Source organism: Camelus ferus, chromosome 33, assembly GCF_009834535.1.
Source record: "Camelus ferus isolate YT-003-E chromosome 33, BCGSAC_Cfer_1.0, whole genome shotgun sequence".
Lineage (NCBI taxonomy): Eukaryota > Metazoa > Chordata > Mammalia > Artiodactyla > Camelidae > Camelus > Camelus ferus.
Genome location: NC_045728.1, coordinates 10,015,370 through 10,042,050, shown reverse-complemented (window position 1 = coordinate 10,042,050; position 26,681 = coordinate 10,015,370). Strand labels below are relative to the sequence as shown.

The window sequence follows — 26,681 nt, the reverse complement described above, 5'->3', positions numbered from 1 at the left end:
GGGTGCCTTGGATGGGGTGAGGGCGAGACAGGAAGTTCACACTCACTGATTGCATCACACCTGAGATCTCTGCAGCAGCCTTTCAAGAGAGGCCTCGTGCCCCCAGGAGATGAAACTCTCAGAGGCTAAGTAACCAGCTTAAGAATGTAGAGTGGCAACTGGGATTGGCGGCCAGGGTTGTCTGCTCTGGCCCCTGCCGAGAGGGCGCTGTTTAGAGGTGGACTGAGGGCTTCGGTCTGACATATACACAGGACATGGTTTGGAGAGGAAGGTAGCCTGGGGATCCCCCATGTCTCACTCATTAGTGCCCGAGAATTGGGAACAGCTTCCCTAGTTGTGTGTCCAGAGTGCCAGCAGATCCCTGTGGTAGCCGTGCTCCCTGAATGCCCTCCCCAGAGTCAGGCCTGGGCCGGGCCAGCCGCCGCACTTGAGTTTATCCTGATGCATCAGACCTGGTCCAGCCCCCAAGCCGATGCCAAGTCTCCCTGGCTAGTTGGCTGTGTTGACTCATTACAAACTCCTGAGAGCATCTCCTGATGGCAAATCCTAAAGGTAGGGGACATCAGGGCTGACAATCTTGCCAAAGGACACTCCCAGACTCATTCCTGTGCTGTTTGCTCCCCCCGCCCCTGATTTGGGAAGATGTGCAGGTGTGCCCAGATCGGCCAGCATTTCACTCGTCTTCTTCTTCAACATCGTGATAGTCATTATAACCACCTTCTGACATCTCCTCAAGTACCAGCTATGTGCCAGGTTCTGCAGTACCTAGAGAAGGCAAGCATGGAGAGTGGTGGGTAAGAACAGGGTCCTGGAGCCGATGGCCCGGTTCCTCCGCTGACCAGATGAGCGCCCTCGGCGAGTCCCACTCAACCTCTCCAGCTTTGGGTTCCTTGTCTGTCCTTGTCTGCCGAGGAATAAGAGTCTGTCTCACACGGTTTTGAGGAGCAATGAGTCTAAAATAGTACTTTGCACATAGAAAGTAAATATTTAGTAAATGTTATCTGCTATCAGAAAGTATGCTTCCTAGAACTGCAGAGTCTTGGAGCTTAAAAGAACCTTGGAGATCGTTGGTCTGATTCCCTCATTTTACAGAGTGAGAAACTGAGGCTCAGACAAGCTCAGAGCTAGTGAACATCCAGGCCCCTGACTCCCAGGACAGGACCTGCACCCGGGCATCGTACTACTTGTTGCCAGGGAGACAGGATGCTTGCACGTGCTGCCCAACTGTATCAGGCCACAGAGGATGACTCTCCCTCAAGGAAGCCCTGGGGTCTGGGTGCCGCTCCCCGGCCCTGGCCACCCCGCCTCCTGCACACTCCGCCCAAGCTGTCAGCTGCTGCTGGGAGTTCCTCCCAGTCTGAGGAGTCGGGACCACAGAGAAGCCCACATCCATTTGTCTTGAGGAGCCTGGAGCGTCATGAAGAGTAATCAAGATCTTGCTGCCCGCAGCCAAGAGAAAACCTGTAATTAATCTGGCTGCCCCTCTGATTTCCTCTTGTCTTCCCGCCACCAAGCGCTGGCTGGTGGCTGTCAGCCTCCTCTCAGACCCACCCCGGAAAATCACGATTAATGGTGTCGTAGCCCTGTGAGTACGAGAGAGAGACCAGCGAGGGACTGCTGACAAGTCAGGAGAGAGAGGCCGTTTAGCATGACTGGGCCAGGCAGTCCAGACAGCGTGTTCACCGCTGGACACGGGGTGATGTCGGCAGGGGGTGCCTGTCTGGGTCTCTTAACTGGTGCTCGTCCAGAGTCAGCACATATTCATGGATAAGCATCATGGCAAGTGGTGTGTCAGAAAGGTACATGCCTGAAAGAGAGGTTCCCCTGCCCTCCAGGAGCACACAGGAACAGAGAGAGGGCATAAATTAGTGCAAAGCTAAATAACATTCACTCGTTCATTCATTCATTCATTCATTCATTTGTTCACTCATTCGTTCGTCCATTCATTCATTCACTCGTTCATTCATTCATTCATTCGTTCACTCCTTCTTTTACTGACGTTCATGCATAGCTGCATTGCACTGGGCACTGTGCCGGGTGCTGGAGGAGTAGCAGTGAGTAAGAGAGAGAAGGCTCTGCCCTCACGGGGCTTCATTCAAAATACAGGCACCAAAGAGGTGAGTCAGAGACGTTTAGGTCTGAAAGAGACCTTAGAGGATTTTCTAGCTTAAGGAAGCTGAGCAGTCTTGAGATGCTAAAAAAAAAGGAGGAAATTAGGTTGTCCTGGAGAAACTGGGGACCTCTGATTTTTGGTGTTTGAGTGGGGATACATCCCGGGCAGGTAAATCCTAAAGCAGAGATGAGACGTCAGGAGCCCCGACTCTCAGTCTGATTGGAGCGCTCACGCGGCTGCGTGCGATCGGCGGGCGGTGAGATGCTGACCGCCGGCCACTGTGCACGGCGAGGGCTGGAGGAGAGCGTGCACGGTGGAGGAATTGCATCTGGGCTGTAAATTCCTTATGGGCAAGGACTCTGAAGGTAACTCACCACCAGTAAATGCTTCATGCCGACAGAGCCTTTTCCACGTGTCGTACCTGACTGGGTTCTTCCAGGATTTCAGCAGACGTATTTGAGTGCCTACTATGGGCCAGCCTGTGCTAGGCACTAGGGACACAGGTGGAAGATTCCGACATGCTCCCTACTCTGTTGGTGCTCACCACCCCGTGAGGTAGGCATCGATGTGCCCACATTATCGATGAGGACACGGGCCCTGAGGGGTGGAGCTGTTCGGGAGTGTCCCCTCTATAAGGTCCATAGCCAGAACAACCCGGCCTCCATCCAGGCTGGGCCCTAGCTCTGCACCCATCATGATTGACATGGCTACCCTCGGGGGTCAAGAACAGTGTCCTCAGCTGCATGGGAAAGTTCTGTTTTAGGGTCTCCACCTTCTGGGTTACCTAACATACAGGCCTGAGGCCCAGCTCTGTTTAGGGAGGTGGGGACTGTCAAAGACCCTCGGCAATAGGAGGCTGTACTTGCGTGCCTGCTTCGGACGTAAATTCTGCCAGTGCTTCCATATTTAACTCTAGTTGGAGAGGGAGCCTGGGATCTGTGATTGCACACGGTTAGGCTCTCTTGAGTTCGAACTTCAGCACTACTGCTTGGGTTGCATGACCTTGGATAAATGACTCGGCCTCAGCTTCTACGTTTATCAAGAGCGCGTGCAGTGTTATCTTACAGGGCTGGTATAGTATCGCGAACAGTTATTTACTTCGAGCAGCACACGATACGCATCTTAGCATCGCTCCTCGTGACGATTCTGCGAGGGTCCTTTTATCGTCCCGTATTACAAGTAAAGGAATCAAGGTGGCAAGAAGTCGACTCCCTCGCCCACGGTGCACAAGGCAGTGCAGGACTCAAACCCGTGTTCTTAGCTGTGACTGTCAGGGCAAGCCCCAAGCACAGAAGGAAAGGGCAGTGAGTGCTTCCCTCGCTTTCTCAACACACATGGCTGTGAGGCCCCTTTGCCTGGATCTGGAGCATTCCGTCTGCTTAGATTGACTATTTTAACCACAGTGAGCGTACAAAATGCACGATCCAAACTGGGAATTTATTTCATCTTGGTGCAAACACAGAAAGTGCCTTTTTGACACCATCTGTTCATTGATTCATTCAGCAAGTATTAATAGAGCACCTACTGTGTGCCAGATAGTGGGTTAGGTCACCCTAGCTTGCCACCGTCCCTGCCATCACAGCTGACGGTTCTGTGGGGAGACAGGCAGCATCGTCGTGAGCAAGTGTGTGCCTTGAGGAAGAATGTTCCAGGTGCGGTGGCAGCAGATGGGAAAGGGATCACAAAAAGCCTGAGAGGAGGGAGCGCAGGGAGCTTGGAAGATACGGTTTCCAGGCCTTCCGGGGATGAGACTGCAGTCCGTGCGCAGGCAGAAGGCGGGTGCTGAGGGAAGTCCGGGGTTGGGCTCTGCCAAGTATCAGCTGCAGTGGGGTGGGTGGTAGGGACAGGTGGGCAGGAGCTGGATCATGAAGGGTTTATCTGTTGGAATAAAGAGTTTGCCTTTGCTCCCTGAAGCAGTGGAGAGCTGTGGGAGACTTTGGGGCTGGGATGTATCACTACCAAGCTGGCATTTTGGTAAGAACCCCTGTCTGCTGAGCGGAGAACCAACTGGAGAGGGAGAGACCAGAGGGAGGGAGACCCAGACGGCTGCTGTCGCAGAGTCCTGGTTGTGGCTGACAAATGTTGGACTAGGCGGTCAGTGGTGATGGAGAGAAGGTGATGGAGGCAGAGCTGCCAGGACTTGGCGACTGAGATGATGTCGGGGAAGGAGAACTCTCAGGTGACTCTCAGCTTTCTGGCTTGGGTGACTCGTAGATCATGGTGCCACCTACTAAGAGGGAGAACGTAGGAGGAGAAGCAGATGGCGGGAACGGTGGCTGAGGATACCTCCTCTTTAAAACAAGGTGTGTCTGCAAGTGCCGTGGGGCCTCCAGGTGGAGGTTTCAGGAGGCAGCCGCCTCAGTGCAGGTGTTTCTGGGCTTGATGTGCTGATTTAGAAGCGACACCATGCAGGTGGCAATAACCCACGGGTGGAGGTGATGTTGGTGGGAGGGGGGTCTTGGGTGCTTGATCTCTGGAAGATTTCTTTTTTATTCCTAAATTATTAAAATATTGTCAGCTCATAAAGCCTGTACTGTTAGGTCCTAAGACTAGATTCACCGAAACATTAAACTGAAAATTAGGTCTTTGACTTCTCTGTGTTTTTTTAAGATAAAGAATCTAGAAGCTTCATCATCTGTTCTCATATGCAAACAGTTAAGCGACAGAAGAAAAGCCTGTGGAGTCAGAAATCTGGCTAGCCCTGGCTCTGCTTGGTAACAGCCGTGTGACCTTGAGCTTGACCCCTCACCTTTCGGGAGCTCAGCTTCCCCCTGAGTAATAGAGCTTGTCTGATGGATTAAATGAGATAAAGACATGGAAAGACTTTTACAAACCGTTGAGACTTCCAAACACGTAACATGATGGTTCTTTTTACTCCTGTAAGGTTTAGGGGGAGATTATTTCCCATCGTTGTGCCCAGGGTCACACAGCTGATGTCCAAGAGCAGCCGGAGACCTCGGCTATTGTCCCTACACGTGGGCTCCAGGATCAGCCTGCCTTCGGGGCCATGAACGATGAGCACCAGTCCTGCACGGACTGAGTGGAGTTCTGTCATCAAATAAGATTTACACAGGCTAATCTGACACCTCTTTAGCAGTCTGCATGGTAATTAGCACGTGGCGGGCTGACCGGGCATAAACAGAAGGCATTTGACAGAAATGATTATAGTTAGTATTATATTCGTATAACCTCGCCAGATTTTTACAGTTCTTTCCTCTTTGACAGTCCATTCATTTTTCCACTCAACAAATATTTATTGAAGCTGTAATATATTCCAGGCACTATTCTGGGCCCTGAAGAAGACAGACAAACAGGACTTCTCCATCAAACTTGAATTCTAGTAGGAAGCCACATAGGCGCTGAACAATCGACTTTATCCATCTTCCCTCGAGACTGTTTGCTTTCACCTCTTCCTGCACCGACACCCATGAATTAAAGGATAAAGATTCTGGCCCTGACTTGGCAACAGCAGAGATGCCTTTGCTCTGATCCCTTATCCTTTATGGCCCTCTGTCTCCCCATAGCAGGCGGTGGCTTGAGGCCTTCCATCTATTGAACAAGTCTATCCCGTGCAGCCGTGGTGTATAAGTAGCCTCTGGGGATATATTGGTAAACTGGAAACAGTCCTGGCCCTTGATAAGCCCACACTGAGCCCTGGTGTGGACACATCAGAGGGAAAAGAGCTGCATTGCATTGAGACACTGCAGGCTGCTGGGACGGCGCACCGAGAGGCACCCGATTCTGGTAAATGGCAGGGGTTGGGGGAGAGGAGCACGGCCCAGGTGGAGGGGATGAGTTGTGCACAGGAAGCTTTGAGGTGCTGGTTGAGGGTGGAACATTGCACTTGTGTGTAGGGGGATGTCATAAAAAGGAACTTCCACTCAGTATAACACGCATGCAGAGAAGTGAAATTTCTCATCAGTATATGTACCCCTTGACGAGTTTTCACACACGGAGCACACTTGTGTAACAGTGTGAGCAACAGGACGTCACCAGCACTCCCAGAAGACCCCTCCACGTCCCCTTCCAGTCTCTACCCGCCCACAAGGGTAATCACTAACTGGACTTTGTGCCGCGCACTGCGGTTTTGCCTGCTTTTGTACTTTTCATAGATAGAATCACACTGTAAATACTCTTCTGTGCCTGGTTTCCTTCACTCAGCATTGCTTAGGAGATTCACCCACACAGGTGCACGGAGCTGTTGATTATTCATTTTTTGTTTTCCATGTAACATTCCATTGTGTGAGTGTACGCTGTATTTCTCCATTCTGCTGCTGGACACTGGGGTAATTTCCAGTTTGGGGAAACCCAAAGGCTGCTGCCCTGAACGTTCTAGTATGTCTTGAACGTACTCATGCATTTCTATTGGAAATGCCTATCGTAGAGTTGCTGGCGTTTGGGTGTGTGTAAAGCTCTAACAGAGCCGTTTTCCACAAGAGCTACGCCAGTTTACATTCCCACTGACACTGTAGGAGAGTTCCAGTTGCTCCACATCTTTGCTAACACTTGATGGTATCTTTTTTTTTTTTTTTTTGAAGTCACATTCTGGTGGGTGTAGGAGTGATATCTTATTGTGGTTTAAAATTGCATTTTTCTAAGTACCTTTCCAAGTGTGCTCCAAGGCCTTTGGATATAGTTGTTAGTGAAGTGTCTCTTCTAGTCTTTTGTCTGCTTTTCTATTGAATTGTCTGGCTGTGGGGGCGGGGAAATGAATCACTTTAATACTGTTTTCCTAACCAAGGATGACCCGGGATTGGCATATTCAGGTGCTCACCAGCCCCACCCTCACCCCTGTGATGGGGTGGAACTGGCAGCCTACAGACTGTCTCAGGGTGTTGGGAGGTTGCAGGGAGGGGACAATACCCTTGCTACCTTGTTTGGGAGACAGCCTCCTCCACGGTCTAGCTTTGACACCAGAGGCCCCTCCGCCTCAGGAGGGAGAGGGGTTGGTGGAGGAAGGATGGGGAGGGGTTAGTTTTTTACAGATGTGGAAACCAGCTGATGACCCGGGATGTGCGCTTCTGCCGTCAGTGTTTGCTGGGAAGAGACCTCTCCCATCTGGGCCAGGGAGGAACTGGCCTTTCTGTAGCCCCTGCTCCGGGCCAGGCCTCCCCTGTGTTCCCCTAGTCCTCAGCTCAGCTCCTCCAGGCATGTGTCTTTATGCCATTTCTACCTGTCAGGAAATGGAGTTGAGTGACAGAGAGAAGCCACCGGACCGACAAGTGGCTGGGTTCCAGTCCAGCCCCTTCCCCACACTGCTCCCCAGAGAGCAGGGCAGCCGTGTGTGTGTGTGTGTGTGTGTGTGTGTGTGTGTGTGTGTGTGTCCGGGACAATGGCATAACCTCCCTTCCCACTCCTCTTCTGCTCACCCATGGCTCCTGTTTCTTAAGAGCCAATGAAGGTTTTCATCCCCAATTAGACATTTTTTAGGAGGTAGAGTTCCGTGAGTCACTCAACCACAGTCACACCCGCCTACCCCGATTTGACGCGGGATGGCTGGGGGCTGGGAGCAGGGGGAGGCTTCTTTGAGCCGGGCCAGAGCGGGGAGGGACAGAGACTCGGAGCTCTCCCACCTGCACAGCGGGTCGTGGAGGGATTGCCGGTCCTCCCCGCAGCGGCTGTCGGGGTGGTAGCGCGGGCCACTGGGCTGGAGGGGCGGCTCCCCGCAGGGACGCAGGACTCAGGGACTCACCCGCTCCCTCCGCTCTCCCGCAGAGCTATGTCATGCGCAGACCAGCAGGGGGCTCCATGAGGATTTATGGAAGATGCCCCGCGTCTCGGCGCCTCTGGTGCTGCTTCCCGCGTGGCTCGTGATGGTCGCCTGCAGTCCGCACTCCCTGAGGATCGGTAAGCCATGTTCCGGCGGCCCCCTGAGGGCAGCCCAGCTCCGGGTGACGCCCCTTCCACACCCAGGTGTCCGCAGGGGACATCTGACCCTGCGTGCTGCTCTCCCCCCGTTTGGCTGGGGCAGGGGCGGTGGGGGTGGGGCAATGACAGACCCGCAGCTCCCATCTGTTCCACCTGCCCAGCTCCCCTTGTGACGAGAATACAGATGCTGACAAGTGCCTGGTGCGGTTTGTGACTGACTCAGCCAAGCATGCTACAGGCGGCTGTGGGTGATGAGGGTAGGGCTTCCAAATCCAGGGCTAGAGAGCAGAGATCACGGCTCCTCTCCTTTGGTTGAGCCAAGAAGGCTTCCTGGAGAGTGTGTTCGGATGAAATGTACTTGTGCCCCTGGCCTGGCGGCCTGGCAGGCCCTTGCCTTGGCATCCGTTTGCCCCTGGTCTGGTTCCAGGGAGGAAGGGCAGGGATGCTTCCGTGACATGTGTCCACCTGCTCCTTCCCTTGTCCTTGCTGCCACGGGGTGCCCATTCTAGGCGTGGGCAGATGCTGTTGCCGCCCACTCCATCCGGACCCCCGTGCCTGGCTGAAGACTTGGCCCTTCCCGGGGTAACGGAGTGCCTGGGAAGTCAAGTGCCTCCTCCTGTGCCCACCTTCAAGGCTCATTACCCGCAGGCTGGGGCACTATTGATCCAGGTCCTGGGGACACACCCCAGGCTCAGAGACAAGGAGACAGTCCAGTCCAACAGGCACTGGGTGGTCATCTGATGGCCTGAAAAGGGTGTTGGGATTTAGGAGTATCTGCAGTGTGGACAAACAGGTGGGGCAAAGCAGTGAGAAATTCAGGCAGGTGTGTTGGTCACAAGAAGACCGGCCCAACAGCAGGACCCCCTGAGCAAGGCTAGACAACAGCCTTAGAAGGACTCAAACACCAGGCAGGTTATCCAGGCAGGTGCCCACCTGAGGCCCCTCCGCCCAGACTGGGATGGGGAGGGGGGAAAGTGGATACTAAGAACAAGGCAGGATTCTAGACCCTAAACTTGAATTTGAAAGGGTTAGAGGATGATTTAGAACGAAGATGTCAAGACTTGGAATCACAGGGAATTGGCCTAAAGCTCCCAAATTCCTCCAGTTGCACTCAAGACTGGCTCTAAGGACATGCCAGAGGTTGGCGTGATGGCGATGGTGTTCAGGAGGCCTGGGTGGGCCGTGACCCTGGCAAAGCCAGGCATCACGGGTCAGAGGCCAAGCTGCAGGTCCCCGAGGTGCTCCATGCCACCTGGTGGGCACGTGGGCACGTTTCTCCATGCATGTGCAGTGACCACTGATTGATGAGAAATGAGGACCCATGACTCAGTCCTTTCCCTCACCCTGCCCTCGGCTCACCACGCTGCCTACTTAAAAAAAGGAATTAAAAACAAAATCTTTCCTCCCTCTTCCCCATTCACTTATACTGAAACTTCAAAACCTAATTTAATTCTGCTTAGCAGCAATGCAAAATGGTTCATATCCTTAAGATGCTTAATTTATAAGTGCCTCCAGTTATTCAGCATTTGCTGCCAGGTTTTCCCCTCCTCTAAATGAGTGGATAAAGCGGTAACCCATCAATTTCCATTTGTCGCTAATGGGAAGCGGAAAGGGATGGAGCCGGAATCGGCAGTGCCTCACGGGCCTCGGCTCTCCTGACACTTGTTCCCCCGGAGGGGAACAGAAAGTAGAGCTGACAGCTCCCTCCGTGGCCTGCTATAGCGACAGCAGAGGGCTTCAGAGGGACCCTCGTTCTCCCAACCCCACACGTGGAGCAGAGCTTGTCCAGTTCCAGTCAGCTCTGCTGGTGCACAGTTCTGCTTCATGCCGGGCCACTTCCAGCTGATTTCCAGCCAGGGGCCCTGCTGGCTGGCAAGGTCAGACCGGATCTCATCTCCTGCAGAGGCCAGGAAGCAGAATGAAGCCAGCAAAGGGAGAGGAAAGCAAAGAAAAAACCAAAACAGCAGTGCCGAGGCTTGTTTTTCTATCTCCTTGGTTATCCTAGGAGCTCGGAGTTTTATGGATGGAAAGGTGCTAATTACATGGATTCCGGAGGGGATCTGGAGTAGGGCAGGGATGGGAGGAGAAGTAGGTCAAGAAAATACAAGTAACTGTGCTTAGGGGCAGGCAGCCTTCCATGCAGCTGGGCTGGACCAGTGTTGATGGCGCCGGGTCCCCCAGGTACTCCAGAGGCTCATGGGAAAGGGAGGGGCTGCTGCTCCTTCCCCGCTTCCCGGGGGTCACTTCTCCCCACATTGGATTTTTCTGGGGTTCCTCCCAAATCCCCAGCTTCAGAGTAGATGGCTCTGAGAGCGCGGCTGCACCAGAGCGAAGGGACCAGGAATCTTGGAGATAAATTGCCCCTCCTGCTCCGTCCCCAGCCCGGCTTGTCAGCTGGTGACAATATGGATGTAGGTAAAGAGGCGTGAGCCCATTACCCTGCCTTGGGACTGCTGTTTTTCATTCAAGTGCGGCACGGGCGGGAGATGCAGCCAAATTGTCTATCACGGTGTCTGTGTTTACCCCCTGAATGAGGTTTTGGGTAAGAGAAAGGGATTTTATTTATGGCAGTGAGGCTGTCCGCATAAATTCCCCAAACTCTCACACATATGTCAGCCCCCTTCAGTCATCTATCTTCTGAAAATGTCTTTTGATTTTGCTTCTGTCCCTCTGGGTCCTCTGAGTGATGACTGTGGGAGCCACAAGTTAATAAATGCCCTGAGATGAAGCCTCCCCCCATCTCTACAGCCCTCCATTACTTAAAGGGACCATCATCATTTCTTAGAGCAGTAAAGGATTCTAAGGGTCCCATTTTCCAGTCTGCTCATTTCACAGATGAGGAGGGAGGCCCAAAGTGGGTGGTAATTTGGCTGAGGGCACAGGGCAGGTAGGGGTGGGGCTGGTGGTCGTGAGCCCCCCAGCCCTGTCTTCTTGCAGTGCTCTCTCCATTGCCCACAGTAGGCTCCCTTAGCCTCTGGGCGAGCCGACTCACCTTCAATAGCAGGTGAAGGTCATTGTCTCTTGTAGTTTTCTCCCATCCCGTTTCTGATGTTAGCAAATGCTACCCTGGTCCTTGAACACATTACGAACTCAGTATGTGTCAGCTGAATGAATGCTAGGCTACCCAGCCTGCCTCCCATTACCCCTTCCCTGGCCCCTTATTTCAGCCACACAACTGCTCACTGGGAACCAGATATAACACGCCCCTGAGGTCCACTCCGGGCTTTTCCTGTCCCTCTCCTCTGCCTGTAGATCTCTTCCTCCGTTCCATCTTCTCTGCTTGGGAAACAGCAACTTCTTCCTCTCCATCTTCTTCCTCCTTCCCCTCCTCCCCCCTTCCTCCTTTGCCTCCTCCTTCTCCACCATCATTGGCTTAAATGCTCTTCCTTTGCAAACTTCTTTCCCAATATCACCCTGTCCCTCCCAGGGACAGATCATCTTTTCCTAACCATTCTCCCATCCCCCTGTTCCAGCGCTTACTGAGTTGTGCTCTAATTCTTATGGCATTTTCCTACCAGACTCTGAATTCCAAGGGAGATCGACCCCCTAACACAGGTCCTGACACTTGATGTCGGCAAGCATGTCACACAGGCTCAGTGAATGGGTGGGTGGATGAGTCCATGGCCCTGGTTAAGACTTGGTTCCCCAAGGACATATTGGGTATCATTGTTATAAAGTTTATTCTGGCTCTTACCTGTGCTTAAACAGGCAGATTCATTGGAGGAAGTAGGAAAAAGAGAAAATGTCCATCTATCTTACTTATACGAGAGAAGGGGAACAGGCTGGGGATGCTGATTGGGTTCTAAAGCAAGTTTTGGCTATAATGGTAAAAATAGGGATTCAATGGTTCATTCATTAATTCACTCAACATGTATTTATTGAGCGCTGTGTGCCAAGTGCTGAGGATATGGTGCTAAAGAGTAATAATCCCCACAGTAATTCCACTTGGAAAGGCCTCCCTCTCTCCCAGGCACTGTGCTAGGTATTTCTCATATTTCAGGAGAACTTCATGTCAGAATTAATGATCCAATGTTAATAGATGAAGAAACAGAGGCTTGGGGAGTGTAAATAACTTGTCTGAGGTCACACAGAGACTGCAATTCGAACCTGTCTGTCTCCAAAGCTTCTCTTTCTGCCTTGCCGTACTGCATCTCGTTCACCCCGGAGACATTTGGGATGCCCCATTGTCACAGCACATTAAACATCTTCTGTTCTATCCAGTAAAGGAACTGAAAGATGGGGATCGTTATTGCCTAAATCGTCTCTTGCTCTTCTTTGATTCTTTTACTCCCAAATGACTTCCTAAGGGCACAGGCAAAGTCCGTCTGACAGATGAGGAAACTGAGGCCTGGGGATTTGAGAGGCTTGCTCATGGTGTGACCGGGTCCTGCTCAGCGAGGGTGGCACTAGACACATCAGCAGGTTATTGTAGCAATCGGATCTCTTTCTCATTTAAGGTTTCCCCGTGAGGTGAAGCGGCAAGAGCTTGGATTGATTTCACACTGTCTTACCAGGACCCCAAGCACTTTACAACTACCATGTTTTACTTGGTTGGTTTCTCCCAGTGCGCTCCAAGTCCTGCAGAGAGAGTGTTAAACACACAGCGTTCGAATGTTATGAAGATGAAGATAACAAAAAAATTGAGGGAGGCAAGGGGGGAGAGTGAAAAACACTGGTTTTCTTATCCTGTTCTGCTGTGTCTTAAATATATCGGACCCACCAGGATCCAAATATACCAGCGGAATTCTGTGCCTTGAGGAAAGACTCGCCATGGGGTGTTTTGAGTAGTGGGCTCCTCTTCATAATGTGACCACGTGATGTGATTTACGACACTTTGGTCAGCGTGTGACTTCATCTCTTTTCCAGATTGAGTCACCCCATAAGCAATCAATAGATCTTCCACATTAGTGACAAACAGAAATTGATGACTTTCTCCTCCAGCTGTCATCTAGAGCGGGAATCCGTATACAAAGCTTTTTGGGACTCAGCCCCCTCCCCTGGTGAACACCTTCCCCCTGTGTCTTTCTTATTATGCCTGTGTTCCTGGGTCTAGTCCAGTGCCTGGCCCATAGTAGGTACTTAGGAAGTGTTTGCTAGATAAATTCTCTAATGGGTAAGTTTTAAATCTTGAACTGACTTGTCAGTTCTCAAATTTCTCTTCTCCCAGATATTGGTCAGTGCTCAGAAATGCAAACCAATTTTATTTAACAAGAAGTGTTCAAAATACGTCTTTCGGAGAGTGTTTTGCCTAAAGCAGTCTGTGAGGGTGTCTGCCTACACACGTGCTTGCACAAGGCCATCTCTCCTGTCCTTCATGTCCCCCCACCTACCCTGCCGCCACCACATCTTCAGAGGGATGAGGGAGGTTTGACTGCATTAGAAAAGCATCCAGGCCAGTGTGTTGTGCGGAGTCACTCAGCCCACAGTGGGGTCATCTGTCCTCGCCTGTGGCTTGGTCTTTTGCCAGAACACCACACTGTATACTTTCAGGACATTTGTCTTCTCTCTCACCTTTCCAGAACCTATTTGTGAGCTACAGCCTCAGGCCATAGTCTCTTCCATTGAGAGATGATGGATGAATTAGCCTAGAGCCTCCACTTTACAGATAAGAGAAACCGGGGTTCCATAAGGCAAAGTGAGTTGGCAATGGCCCATGTGGCAGTGCCGGGGCTCCTGACTCCACCCGTCTGGTGACGTGGGTGCCACGGTTTATAGTGTATAACGTGTTCTTACACCTGTGTTAGTTCAGTTTCCCCAATAACCTGCAAGGTGGGGAGAACACATCTTGTCAAAGAGGAGCCTGAGGTCCACAGAGTGTGTGACTTGCTCATCTGGAGGGGAGCGGTGGCCTCCAGGGGAAGCGAGGAGAGGACATCTCCCAGGTGGGATCAAAGGGGGTCTACTGAGTCCAATCGGAGGCCAGCCGAGGTGGCGGGGTCCTCAATAGCCTGTTGACAGTACATCCTTAATGGGTGAGGACTGAAAGCCACCAAGGTCAGTGTGCTGACCCCGGGACCTCACAAAATCAGGCCACGCTAAAGAGAACAGGCAAGTCACAGCAGGGAAAATTATGTTTTCTTAAACATCTCGTGATTAATCTCTGAAAGGAAACTAAGAAAGGCCCCTTAGCAGAGGTCTCGGAGGGAAGGGATGGGGCTGTTCCCTAACTAAAAGTCCTAGATAATAGAGCTGATTTCCGAAGAATATTGGCACGTGGCTGCCAGTGTTGGTTTGTACTGGAATGGCCTGGTTCCCTGGGCTCTCATTTTGCCTCCGTGCACGAGGTGACCCGCAGAGCCTGCTGTCTGGATGAGGCCCTGCCCGGCAGAGACGCTCATGGTTTGAGAGAACAGGCATGGTGAGACTTTGCCAGAATTTCAAAAACTTGTCTCCAGATTTGTGAAGTGGTTTCCAAAAGTCTTGGGATGGGAAGTGAGTCATTAGCAAGCTCTGTTTCTTGGTGGGGAGTGGTGTGTTGCCGGAGGAGGTGGAAATGATGGAGAGGGATTTGGGTTTGACGTAAAAAAAAATGTCTAGCAGACAGATGGAATGGGCTGTTCTGGATGCTGAGGTCCCCACAGCTGGAGGTGGCCACAGGTGGTCTGGACAAGGATTTCAGCATCCGTGATGGGGCTGGACCTGTGACCTCTAGGACCCCTTTCAGCCTGGGGTCCTGTGAGATATGAATACTTTAGCCTTGGCTCTGTTCTCCTGTTATTAGGGATACATGCCGTTGTCATTCTGTCCTCATTAACAACCACTAATGAGAGCTCAGAGTGGAGGCGGCCGTCTGCCTCATTTAAGCCATGACCCCATTTGACTCCAGTGGCTTAAGCCAGATTGGATATGAAGCCCTCCTGATTCTTCTTGCTCTGTTGGTGTAGACCTGTCGGGGTATTTCTTTTCTCCCTGTGCCCACCGCTGGGGGAGTCTGGGAAGCGGGGCAGTGATGAAGCTGGTGGCAGCTCTCAGCTGAGTGCCTGAGTGTGCGTGAGCCCAAGTGGGTAGGTTGCACACGTGTGTCCTGGCAGAGTCCGCACATCCCACTCACAGCCTCGCAGCTTGGCTGCAGGCCAGACTGCGGTCACACTGCAGCCCTCCTTAATCTGGGTGAGGGGGCACGCATTCCATATCGGCTGGACGGGAGCTGGGCCTTGGCTGCTGGGAGCCCTGGGCAGCAGGAGGCCTCAGAAGACAGCTGTCAGGCTGCCCAGCAGCACCGCTGTGTCTTGTTTAGTGTGTGTTTCTTCCCATCGAGCTGAGTTAGGGGCCCAGTCCGCTTGTAGGGGGTCCAGTCGGGGAGGCTCCTTAAGTCCACACTGAGGACGGGTGTGGTGCTGAGTGGTGGCTCGTCCAGTCGGGGCTCAACAGGTGTGTGTCCGTGACTGGGATGGTGCCACCATGCTGGACTTGGAAAGAAAAGCTGGGTAACGGGGTGGGTGGCCACTGGGGCAGCCACCAAAGGGGCCGTCTTGGGTCTCCCTCCTCTCATTTCCTTCTGCCCTAACTCACCCAGGCGCCTTCCATCACTGATCCAAGCTGATTGGGGTCTGGAGAGCTCGGGGACACCAGAGAGCCTGATGTGTTCTGGGCAGCACGGGGACTGGCTCTGGAAGTTCCCAGCATCGTGTGCCACCAGAGCCTGGCTCTAACCAAACTGCCTGGGTTTGAATCTGAGCTCCGCCCTTTACTAGTTGTATGACTTTGGCCGCAGTTTCTTCCTCTGTAACATCGTGACAGTATCACCACCTCATGTTTTTATGAGAATACAATAAAGTTATTGCCTAGAAAGCACTGAGAATGGTGTCCTGTCAGTAGTAAGTGCTGTGAAAGTGACATCTGCTGTTGGGAGTGACACTGGGCGGCCGCCCCGTCTCCATCTCTCAGTCTTCCCCTGCCTGGAGCACCCTTCACCACTCCTCCACTGACTGCTGTCTCTTCCCTTTTTCTAAAACCCTGCTCTAAACTCACCTCTTTCTAAGAAGCTGAGGATCCTCACCTGGTATGGAAAGCTCTTACTTCCAGAATCTCAGCGCGCATGAGGCATGCATGCCGACCCCGTCGCACATTGCACTGTCTTCACTGGTCTACACCCACCTGTTTCATAAACATTTAAAAATCCTTATTTGAATTCTGTCTGCCCGACAAGCCTAAGAGCATCCTGAGAGATTGGACTCCAGCTTCTCTACCTTTCCAGCGTCGTGGGCTTCTCACACTGGGGTGATGGTCCCTGGTACTGGCTAGTGGATTTGAATGGTCTCCCATCTTAAAAACCTCCCTTAGCCCCTCATCCTTTTCCCGCTACCGCTCTATTTCTCTCCTTCCCATTGCAGAGAAACCCTGCAAAAGAATTCTTATTTAAAGCGGTCTCCATCTCCTGTCCTCTCTTACCCTATCAACAGGACTCCTTCCCATCAGAATTCCACCCCCATCCATGGTGTCCACATGGCCAAGTCCAATCATCTGTCCCCAGGCCTCACTCTACCAGCAGCATTTGACACAGTCCTTTACTCTTCCTTGAAACGCTTCTTTCTCTTGGCTTCCGGATCACCCTCCGTCTTGGTTCTTGCCCTGCCTCACTGGCTCCCAGACATCTTTGCTGATTCCTCTGCAATGCAGATGTGCCCCAGGGTTCTGTCCTTAGGCCTCATCTCTCGCCACCCACTCCCGAGTGATCCCATCCAGTTTCATGGCTGCATTTAGCTGCAGATGACTCTCCAATCTCATCTCCAGCTCTGACCTCACCCCGTAACTCCAGACTTACATGCCTACTCACCATCCCCTCTTGGATGCCTGAGAGAAGCTCGAACTTGATGTGTCCATATCCCAAATCGAGCTGCCGATGATCCCCTCCAAGCCTGCCTCTTCTGCTGTCTCCCCCGTCTCATTCATGGTAACACCATTCTCTCTATTTGGTCTTAGGAGTCATGCTCGGCCCCATCTTCCTCTGACATCCCATATCCTCCCGGTCAGCAGATCCTGTTCGCTCTACCTTCCAAGTATATCCGGAACCCAACCCCTTCTTGCCGCCTCAGCTGTGGCTTTCCTGTTCCAAGACAGAATCCCTTCTCCCCTGGATTTCTGCAAAGCTTTCCTACTGCAAAGCTTTCTCTGCTGCCCTCTCACTTCTGTTTCTCAAAATGGCAGCAAGGGAATGATCCTTCTAAAGTATTAGTTGGATCATGTCAGTCCTTGGCTCAACCCCTCCAATGCTTTCTCATCTCATCTCATGTCAGAGTGAAAGAAAGAGACCTCACGGTGTCCCACGGGGCCCTCCGTGCTCTGGCCCTGTTCTCTTACTTTCTGTTCTCATCTCTTACCACTCTGCCCCTGTTCACACCATACCAGCCCCCTACCTGCCCCAGCTGCCCTGCTGTTCTCTCCGCCTAGAACACTCTTCACCTAGATGTCTGGGTGGTTCACTTTCTCACTTCCTGTAGGTGGTGCCTTGCCCCCAGTCGCACTCTCTGTCTCCTTCTCTCTCTTCCTTGCTTTGTTTTTTCCATAGCGCTAGTCACCATCTGACTAGCTGGTCCTATTTGTTTATTGTCTGAGTCCTCCATCGGACCTTTGTTTTGTTCTCTTCCATTTCCCCAGCACGTAAGACAGTGCCTGGTATACAGAAGGCGCTCACTAAATATCTACTGAATGAGTGGATGATGCAGACCCAAGGGAGGTCTCAAAGGAGCTTCAAATTTGAAAGTTGTTTGAAGGCAGAGATGATGATGGTCTCTCTTGACACAAAGGCAGTTTCTGACAAGTGTTCCTTGCCCGGGACAGTGCAGTGGCCCGCTGGCTCCCTGTCCCCATGCTCTCCAGTCCCTCAGTCCTGGGGCTGAACTCCATCCCATTCCAGGGAAGTCCAAGTCAGCAGTTTAATGACTCAGCATCGGAATGAGTCCTGGCTGCCGGTCTTAAACTTTGTCCCTTAGATCCAAACACCAAGCTGCTGACTTACAGTCCTCCCCCACCTGCACTGCCACTGCGGCGCTCAAGTTTCTGTCTTGTCATCAATTTGAAACCTCACTTTGACTGTGCCAGAGCTTCCCTGGGACTCTGGTCAGGCCTTACTTGTCCCAGTTTTCTGAGAGCCTGGGGCCCTGAATCTGGACCCAGCCTCCCAGCTGGGACCCTGTCACCTGCTTCCAGCTCTTTCCTGAAGCTGCCAGCGTTGGCTGGGATACCTGCCTCTTGTCTGCCACAGGCTTTCCCAGTGCTGACCCCTGCCTGTCTGCTTGTTCTTAAAGTCACAAAATCTTGATGGTGGCTAGGGACACCAGTTTAACCCATTCCACTTTAGAATAGTTCCAACAATTGGTTTTCCTATCTACTGAGCCAGAATCTGCCTCTCTGTGCCTTCCAATGACTGTCCTGGCTCTGCCTGTCCCTCAGGGGCATACAGAACAAGTCTAGCGCTCTTCCTGTGACAGATCTGAAGCCCTGTCATTTCACAGCCCCCAGCATCTTCTTTCTTCCAGAGATTTATCATTAGTGCCTCTGACTGTTCCTTCCTTCTTGGCATTTGGATTCCACTTGTCATCCTGGTCACCTTCCTCTGAATGGGTTTTCTCTTTTCTCCTTCCCAGCTGGGATGTGGTTCCCCAAATCAGAGGCAGGCACTCCCCTCTTCTGCTTCCAATCCACCACAGGCGCCTGCTCCAGCCTCATGGGACCTGGTCTCCAGGTCCAGAGGCCCTGGTCGGACCCATGCCCACCAAGCCCGACTGACCAGACTTTTGGTTAAAGAAAGCCCGTCTGAGGTGTCCACCCATGCCTGTGAAATGCGCCCCACCCCCCGGCTCATCTCAGGCCGGCTTTTCTCTCAACCCCAGGTGGATGCTGCTTTGTGAACGCCGGCGGCAGGCTGCCCCATGTGTGATGTCTGTGTTAAGGAGCCAGGTGCGGGGAGGTTCCCCAGGTTGTGTCACCCCTGTGGCTTCTTCCGAGACGCGCTCTTCCCATCCTTTATAGTGCACAGTCTTTCAAGCAGGGAGCGACACGGGCCGGGGAGGGAATGCCACTTTGCTGGCAACATTCACAAGTTCCCCTGGTGGCAGGGATCTAACAACATGAGACTTTGAGCTTCCAGCTCACAGATGAAAGAACAGGGCTTTTCCCGGAGACGACAGAAGAGGGAAGCTTATAGCCCTGGGGGGCCTCAGCAGGAAGCTCTGCTAAGGACTCGCTCCACAGAGGCCCCGCCATGGCCTGCCTATGTGGGAGAGGAGGGGCGGGGCCCCCCCACCTCTGAGCAGCCCCCAGGAGGCTCAAGTCAGAGGACGGGGAAGGGGAGAGCTTCCCGATGGCCATTTGTAGGGAAGTCTCCTTGCTCTTCCTGGAGCCCTTGGGGTTTCTGAACCTAAAGGGACCTTTACCTGGTTGAATGCCAATTTCCCCTTGAGAGCCGGTTGGGAAACCCTTGAACGCTAAAGGATTTTTTTTTTTTTTAAATGGAGGTACTGGGGATTGAACCCAGGACCTTGTGCATGCTAAGCATGAGCTCTACCACTGAGCTATGCCCGCCCTCTGCTAAAGGAATTCAGTTGTGAAATGGAAACAAGTGAAGTCAGTGGAGATGGAGTCAGGTGTAGGTGAGTGTCCATGGATCGCCCCCATTCGAGCGCTCCCTGTGTTTAATCCACTTCTTCCTCGTCTGCCCATGAATTATCTCCTGAAGAGAAATACTCTTAGGAGGTGGACCAGGGGCTGCTGCTCTTGGCTTATAGTTACAGCCTGTAACTTTCGGGTCTTGCTCCAATGCCTGTCTCATCGTGAAGCCATGGAGATGGTCCCCTGGGGGAGCTTGGAGTTCACATCCAATCCTTCATATGCTAGGCATTAGGGAACAAGGCAGCCTTGGATTCAAAATCATGGGTCTGACTCTCCCTTATTAGCCACGTCCCTTTAAGCGAGTTACTCAACCTTTCTCATGCTCAGTTTCCCATCTAGAAACTGGGGAGATGACACTTTGCCATGGAAGGCTATCATATTAATTGAGAGGAGATATGCAAAACACTGTACCTGGTGTGTAGCATCTAGTAGTATTTAATGAACATTGCTTCCCTTTCTTTTGTTTCTTTAGAAAATAGTTTGCCCGACATTATGGGCAAGTGGGATTCTGCATGGCCTCATTTGGGAGTAGAATGGAGATGGGCTTTACTGACACACAAACTTGGAAATGAATTATAGGTTCAGCATGTAACCTTGCGCAAATTATTTGGCCTCTGTTTTCTACTATAAAATGGGGGTAATAATATCACCCTATATATTGAGGTTTATGTGTGATAATGTATGCAAAACGGTAGCACAGTGCCTGATAATTCATAGGAGGTCAGTAAATAATAGCTATTACCAGTAGTTCTGCCATAATTATTATTACCATAGTTTTCTGCTGCTGCCATAACGAATCACCACAAATTTAGTGACTTAAACTGGACAGATTTATTAATTTACAGTCAGAAGTCCAACGTGGGTCTTCCTGAGCTAAAACTAAGATGTCAGCAAGGCTGTGATCCTTTCTGGAAGCTCTAGGGGAGAATCCATTTCCTGCTCATGTGGGTTGTTGGCAGAATTCAGTTCCTTGCGGTTATAAAATCAAGGTTCTTGTTTTACTGCTGGCTGTCAGCTGAGACTGTTCCCAGCTTCTAGAGTCTGCTGCATCCCTTGGCTCATGGCCCCTTCTTCCATCCTCAAAGCTCAGGGTCAAGTCATTCTCACATCACAACTTCCTGACCTCAGCCAGGAAAGGTTCTCTGATTTTAAGACCTCATGAGATGACGTTGAGCCTGCCGGGATAGTCCAGGATCATCTCCCCATCTCAAGGTCTGTCACCTTAATCACACCTGCAAAGTCCATTTTGCCATGGAAGATAACATACTGGCAGGCTCCAGAGATTAGGATATGGGCATCTTTGGGGACAATTATTCTGTTCTGCTGCTTGGATAGCTTCCAAATTGGGATCTTGAACCATTTTGAAAGCCTTCGCTTGAGCAGTGCTGTAGGTAGGGGACCATGCACACACTTGGAAACCGGCCCCACCCCACTCCTTGACCCGACTGCCTGACTCCTGTTGCAGTCAACCGTTTTGCACAAGAACCGGGCAGCCCAGAGCACCGAAGCTGCTGCATTTCCTCAGTGGGTCGAGGGAACCCAAGCAGGACGGCCACATGACTGTGACTGAGATTAGAGCCACAGGAGAGAGAGAGAGAGCCGGGAAGGGACCGTGTAACGGGACGCACTTCATCACGTTGATTTAACGTGTCAGGGTGCTAAAGGAGTAACCTACCAGCAGAATGTTATCGGAGGCCATGTCACGTGGGCTCTGCTGGGCTTGGCTTAGAGTGATGTGTTTATTTCCTGCCATGGGGCCTTGAAAGAATAATGTCCCCCCAGAGTCCCAGCAGCCTGTCTGTCACTCTGCCTGTCATCCTTCCAGAACCCGAGAGATCCTCTTGTGTTCTAGGAAACCATGTGATGTGGGAAGGAACTGCTGTGAGCAAGGAATTAGGGGAGCTGGGTTCTGAGGCTGCTCCACCCCGTTCCTCTGACCCCTGGTACTTATATGATGATGACAGTGCCCTGCAGCAGGCTAAGGTCTGGCAGAAATACTGGAAACAGGATGTTTTGTTGTTAATGTTCTGATGTGGAAAAGCAGGACTCAGACATGAGGGAGATGTGGGGAAGCACAAAACATGGAAGCCTTGGCACTAAACGGCGAGCCCCAGAGTTAAGCAGTGGTGACTGCAGTCCAGGGACCACGGGCACGATGGCACTTTGGGCTTCTTTTTACCTTCTTGATATATCGCCTGTTTCCATCCAATGAAAGGGCAGGGGACCATCACTTTCAAGGGCCGTGTCACTGGGGATGGAATGACATTTTGTGTGCATTGAGCACCTAATAGGTGCCTGTCACTATCTATAAATGATATAATTTAATTTTTACAACTATCTCCAGAGGTAGGTTTGATAATATCTGCTTTGTAGGTATAGAAACCGAAACTCAGAGAGGCTACGTTCTCCCATGCAGAACAAGGAAGACCTTGTATTTGAACCCCAATTTCTTTGGCCCCAACCCTGTGCTCCATCCGCCACACTGGGCACCTCCCGTTTGTGCCCTTTCTGAGCTCCCCTCTGCAGAGCCCCTGGGAGGAGTGGGCAGAAGGTGGGCTTGAACGAGGACACCCGGGACACCTCAATTTCTTTACAGCAGCAGAAGGCAGACGCCTCGCCTGAGCCCTCCTTATTGCCCCCCTGCCCTTGCAGGTTCCCTTGGCAGACATTTGAGAGGGAGAAATTAACTTAAAATTGAACTGCAGGAGTAGTGCTGAAGGCACCTTTAGTCTAAAAATAAGAGCAGAGGCTGCGCGGCTCGGAGAGGACGTGTCTGCTCATTGCCTTTATTTATAGCCGCTTATTTATTAGATTCCAAATGATGTTTAACCAGGAATCATATGGCAGTGATCTTTGATTACTTATGCAGCTAATGGCTGAACATATATTATTATTGCTATTTATTCAGCGCTGTTAAATCTACTGGGTGCTTCTCTCCCAGGAAGGCACCGAGGAGAGGGGTCCGGAGAGTCCTTGCCTTCTAAGATCAGCAAGGCCCTGGGGGAGGAGAGGGAAGGTGGCTTGGCGGGTGGCCCTAGAGACCAGGCGAGGGGCTCTGCAAGGAATACTTTCCTTTTCTTGAAAGTAGCGATCTTTTGAAATAGAAGGAGTGGGGATGGGAGTTGGAGAGGACACTCTGAAAGGGAAGAAGTGTGTATGGTAAGAGTCGGGGCTTTTGGAATCAGAAATATCTAGACTTACAATAATAGCGACATTTATTAAGTAGTTATTGTATGCCAGGGACTATGCCGTTCAAAATTCTTTAATGGCACCAGTATGTCCATTTTACATATGAGAAAGCCGAGGCTCAGAGAGTTAAGGAACTTATCCAGGGTCACACAGCTTCGTGTGAGGCTGGAGCCAGCCTTAAAATCCAGGCTCCGTCTGCCTCTGGAGACCACATGTCCATTATACTGACCCGTCCTACTTCAAAACCAGTGCCCTCTCCTCTTTTGCTTAAGCTTAACTTTTTGAATAAACAGCCCAGGAAAAGGATGGAAAACTTGTCACTGAGGCCTGGAAAGAGTGTGGAGCCTGGAGTTCTTGGCATCCTCGGACTCTCCTGAAGTGCTCAGCGTGAGCTGCCGGCAGTCCCCAGGGCACGGTCCACCCCCCGCCTCTCCCATCTCTGGGCCCTTGCTCCCTCCACCTGGATTACTCACCCCTCACCTCACCTGCCCCGCAGAATTTCCTTCATCGTTCAAGACCTCGCTCTTCCTCTAAGGAAACTTCCCTGACTGTCCTTTCCATCCCCACTCACAGGGCTCTCTGCCTCTCTGTGCTCCCGCAGCGCGGTGTGGGTGACTGACCACCTCAGCCCTCAGCTCATAGGACACAGTGACTAGAGATGTTCAGGCTTTGGTTTCTTTGAGAAACTCAGTTAAGACCACATCTTCCTACCTGTCACTCCTCTGCCCTTGCTTTTAAGGTGCATGGGTGGACTGAATGAATGGATGAATGAATGACTCAGTTCTTATGCTGGGCTGCCATGGAGAAGGTGCCAACTCCCCTTGGGGCCATATACCCACTGGCTTTGAAAATGGGGACCCTGGGGCAGGAAACAGGGACTACATGGGCTACCTGACACACCCTGAAATAGAACAGCAAGGAGCCTGGGACATTCTGATGGGGGAGAAGGGAAGACGTTAGTTTAGAAAGGCTGGGTGCAAAAGGCGGGTTTCCAGAGTGTCCTCCCAGTGCCCCTCTCGTCCCTGTACCAGACATGCAGGCTCTGGCCTTTCCAGTACTAGCAGAACACACCGTGTGGAGCATTTGACCTTTAGAAGGAGGACTGTGTGCTTGGCCCAGCATCGCAGAGGCCCCCTGCCCGGCGTGGCTCTGATGCCGGACTCCCACCCCTGGGAGGCACTGCCCCTCAGTGGGGTGGGCCGGCCTCATGCCCTTTCACCCTAGCCCTTCATCTCTGCAGACACTGCCAGAGGCTGCCTGGGGTTTGGCCAGATGCCAGGCTGCTTGAAGTGAGGCTCCTCAGACGGTCGCAAGAAGGGATCCAGTTGGAAGAAGGGTAGAGGGGGATGGGGAAGAAGCCGAGTGGGGCAGGAACCGTGACCAGCCGGAGAAGCTCGGGGCTCAGGAGAGAAGTCCAGGAGGAGAATGAGTCCCAGGCCATGTGAGCTGTTGAATTTTCAGGGATCACATCACCCCTTGGGGCCCCCGTTTCCCAGGCCATGGTCTCCCCAGCCCTGTCCAGCTTGGGATTCTGTGTTTCCATGTGGTTCTCCTCTCTGGAGGCCACACCAGATGCACTGGAGCCTCCTGACTGTCCCCCTCCGTTGTTTTCTCTTCCCTCTGCCCCTCGAAGTATTTACTGTCCACCTGGGTCTAGATTATCCCCTGATTAAGTGCCATTTAGCTGTTGGCTGCCCGTTCACTCAGTTTTATAGACACATTCAACGAGGCACAGAGGCCAAGGCCTGATTTTGGAGAGGGAGGGTAATGAGAACAGGGCAGCGGCGGCCCACTTAGATTGGATTTTAATAAAGTTTCCAGCTAACCTAAATCAGCCGCATCACAGGCGGCCCAGCGACCGCTGCGCGTTCCGGGTCAGCCCTGCGCTGCCTCCCCAGGCTGGGGCCCGCCAGAAAGCATGGGATCGGGGCTGGGGGGCATGGCGGTGGGACCCCTGCTGGAGGGGAAGTGCTGGTCTCAAGCAGAGGCCCCTCCTTGACAGCAAGGGTAGGGCGGCTATTGTGAAGTGATGGAGGTGAAGGCTCTCGGAGGGGAGGCGGGTTGCCTGCTTTCAGCAGCTGTTAATTAGTTGCAGATGATGAGATAATTCATAAAAATTAGCAGTGATTTCCTTCATTGTGTTAATATCACCGGGCAATAAAACTGCTGTTAAGGATGACTTTTCTCTGCATCGAGGAGCAGGATGTCAAGGAAAAAAGAGCCCTCCGTGGGGTGGAGGGAGCGAAGAAGGAAAACAGAACTGGTGAGAGAATGACAAGGGGAGTGGTTTCCAAGCTTTGGCTGGAATCATCGGAAAGAAGTCAAATTGAAATGCAAATCCTGTGTCTCTCAGAGCTCTGGCGAGGAAGAAATGCATTTGGTGGTGTCACCTTGGCGGCGATGGGCAGCCAGACGGGCGGCGGGGAGGGCTTCCCCAGCTGCTCGGTGGAAGGAAAGATGGCCTCAGCTTCTGCCCTGATCAGGGAGTTGGCCTGGGCCCACGGGAGAGTTTTCCGGAGGCAGGCCATGCTTACTTATGAGGCCTGTGAGGTCCTGCATGATCTGGCCTTGACCTTTCCGCCTGCATCTCTTAAAGCTTTTCTCCTCTCTCGCGCAACTCTGCCCACACTGGCCTTGAATGTGCCCAGAGCCCTCCTGTCTTAGGGCCTCACCCATTCTGTTCCCTTTGTCTCGACCATGATTTGACCCCCTCCCCCCAGATAAAGTGTCATTTCTGCACATAAGCCTTTGAGCTGCACTCCTGATGCCTGATGCAGTTTCCGCGTTGCGTGTGGGGAGTGAGGGGTGGATGGATAGTCTTCCCTGCTTACAATCTTCTCCAGTTACCTGTGGCCTACAAGTCCAAACAGCTGCAGATAGTACCTGTGTTAATTTGCTAGGGCTTCCATCCCGGATACCACAGACCGAGGGCCTGAAACAATAGAAATTAATTTTCTTACGGTTTTGGATGCTGAGAGTCTAAGATCAAGGTGCTGGCAGGTTTGGTTTCTCCTGAGCCCTCTCTGCTTGGCTTGCAGACGGCCGCCTCCTCACCATTTCCTCACGTGGTCTTTCCTCTGTGCACGGGCCCTGCTAGTGTCAGTCTACGTGTCCAAACTCCCTTTTCCTGTAAGGACACTAGTTGGATTGGATTAGGACCTGCCCTAATGACCTCAGTGTAACTTAATCACCTCTTTGAAGGACGTATCTCCAAATACAGTCATAATGTGAGATACAGGGGGGTTAGGTTTCAACACAGGAGTCTTAGGGGAACACAGTTCAGCTCATAACAGCACCCCGTGTGATCCAGCCCCTGCCCAGCTCACCAGTCACGCCTCCACCTACCCTCCCAGCTCTGCTCTGCTGGACGTTCCCTGAACATGCTCTGCTTTTCCCATCACCATACCCAGAAGGATTTTGTCCATGTGTCTGCCTGATGAATCCCTACTAATTCTCTGAAACCCAGTTTAAATGTCATGTTCCCCATTTTTAAAATGAGAATTAAGCCTTTATTTCCTTGTTTCACAAGTAAAGCTGGCTGTGTTGGTTGCTTTTCGGAGATTAATGAAAGAAGTGTTTCCCGGCGCTGTTTTCCCCTCCCTCCTACTGTCCTCACTCTCCTGTGTCATCGTGCCTTATAAACACCTTTATCACAGCAGGTTTGCTTATGAGTCTTTCCCAAATGTGCTATGCTCTTTGGAGATTGAATAATCCAGGCCAGAGATGATGTAGGCTTAGGTGGGTGACAATGGAGATGGTGAGAAGTAAACAGGTCTATTTGAAGTTGAATTGACCAGTCTTTGTAGTAGATTGGATGCGGGGGATGAAGGAAGGTTAAGAATGGCCAGGTTTCTAGGCTTGATGGACTTGGTAGCCAGGGTATTGTTTATTAAGAAGGGAA

At 52.0% G+C, this 26,681-nt stretch overlaps 1 protein-coding gene across 6 annotated transcripts in view; it reads left to right on the top strand.

Moving 5' to 3' along the window:
* Nucleotides 1–26,681, top strand: part of GRIK4 (glutamate ionotropic receptor kainate type subunit 4) — a 387,436-nt gene that overhangs the window by 110,590 nt on the left and 250,165 nt on the right. For all 6 annotated transcript variants that reach the window (XR_004317018.1, XM_032472706.1, XM_032472703.1 and 3 more), the window contains exon 2: nucleotides 7,829–7,960. Coding sequence is in view for 5 of the 6 variants with exons in the window: in XM_032472706.1 (XP_032328597.1) it covers nucleotides 7,879–7,960 (82 nt within the window). In the remaining variant the exon portion in view is untranslated. The remainder of the gene's footprint in view (nucleotides 1–7,828; nucleotides 7,961–26,681) is intronic.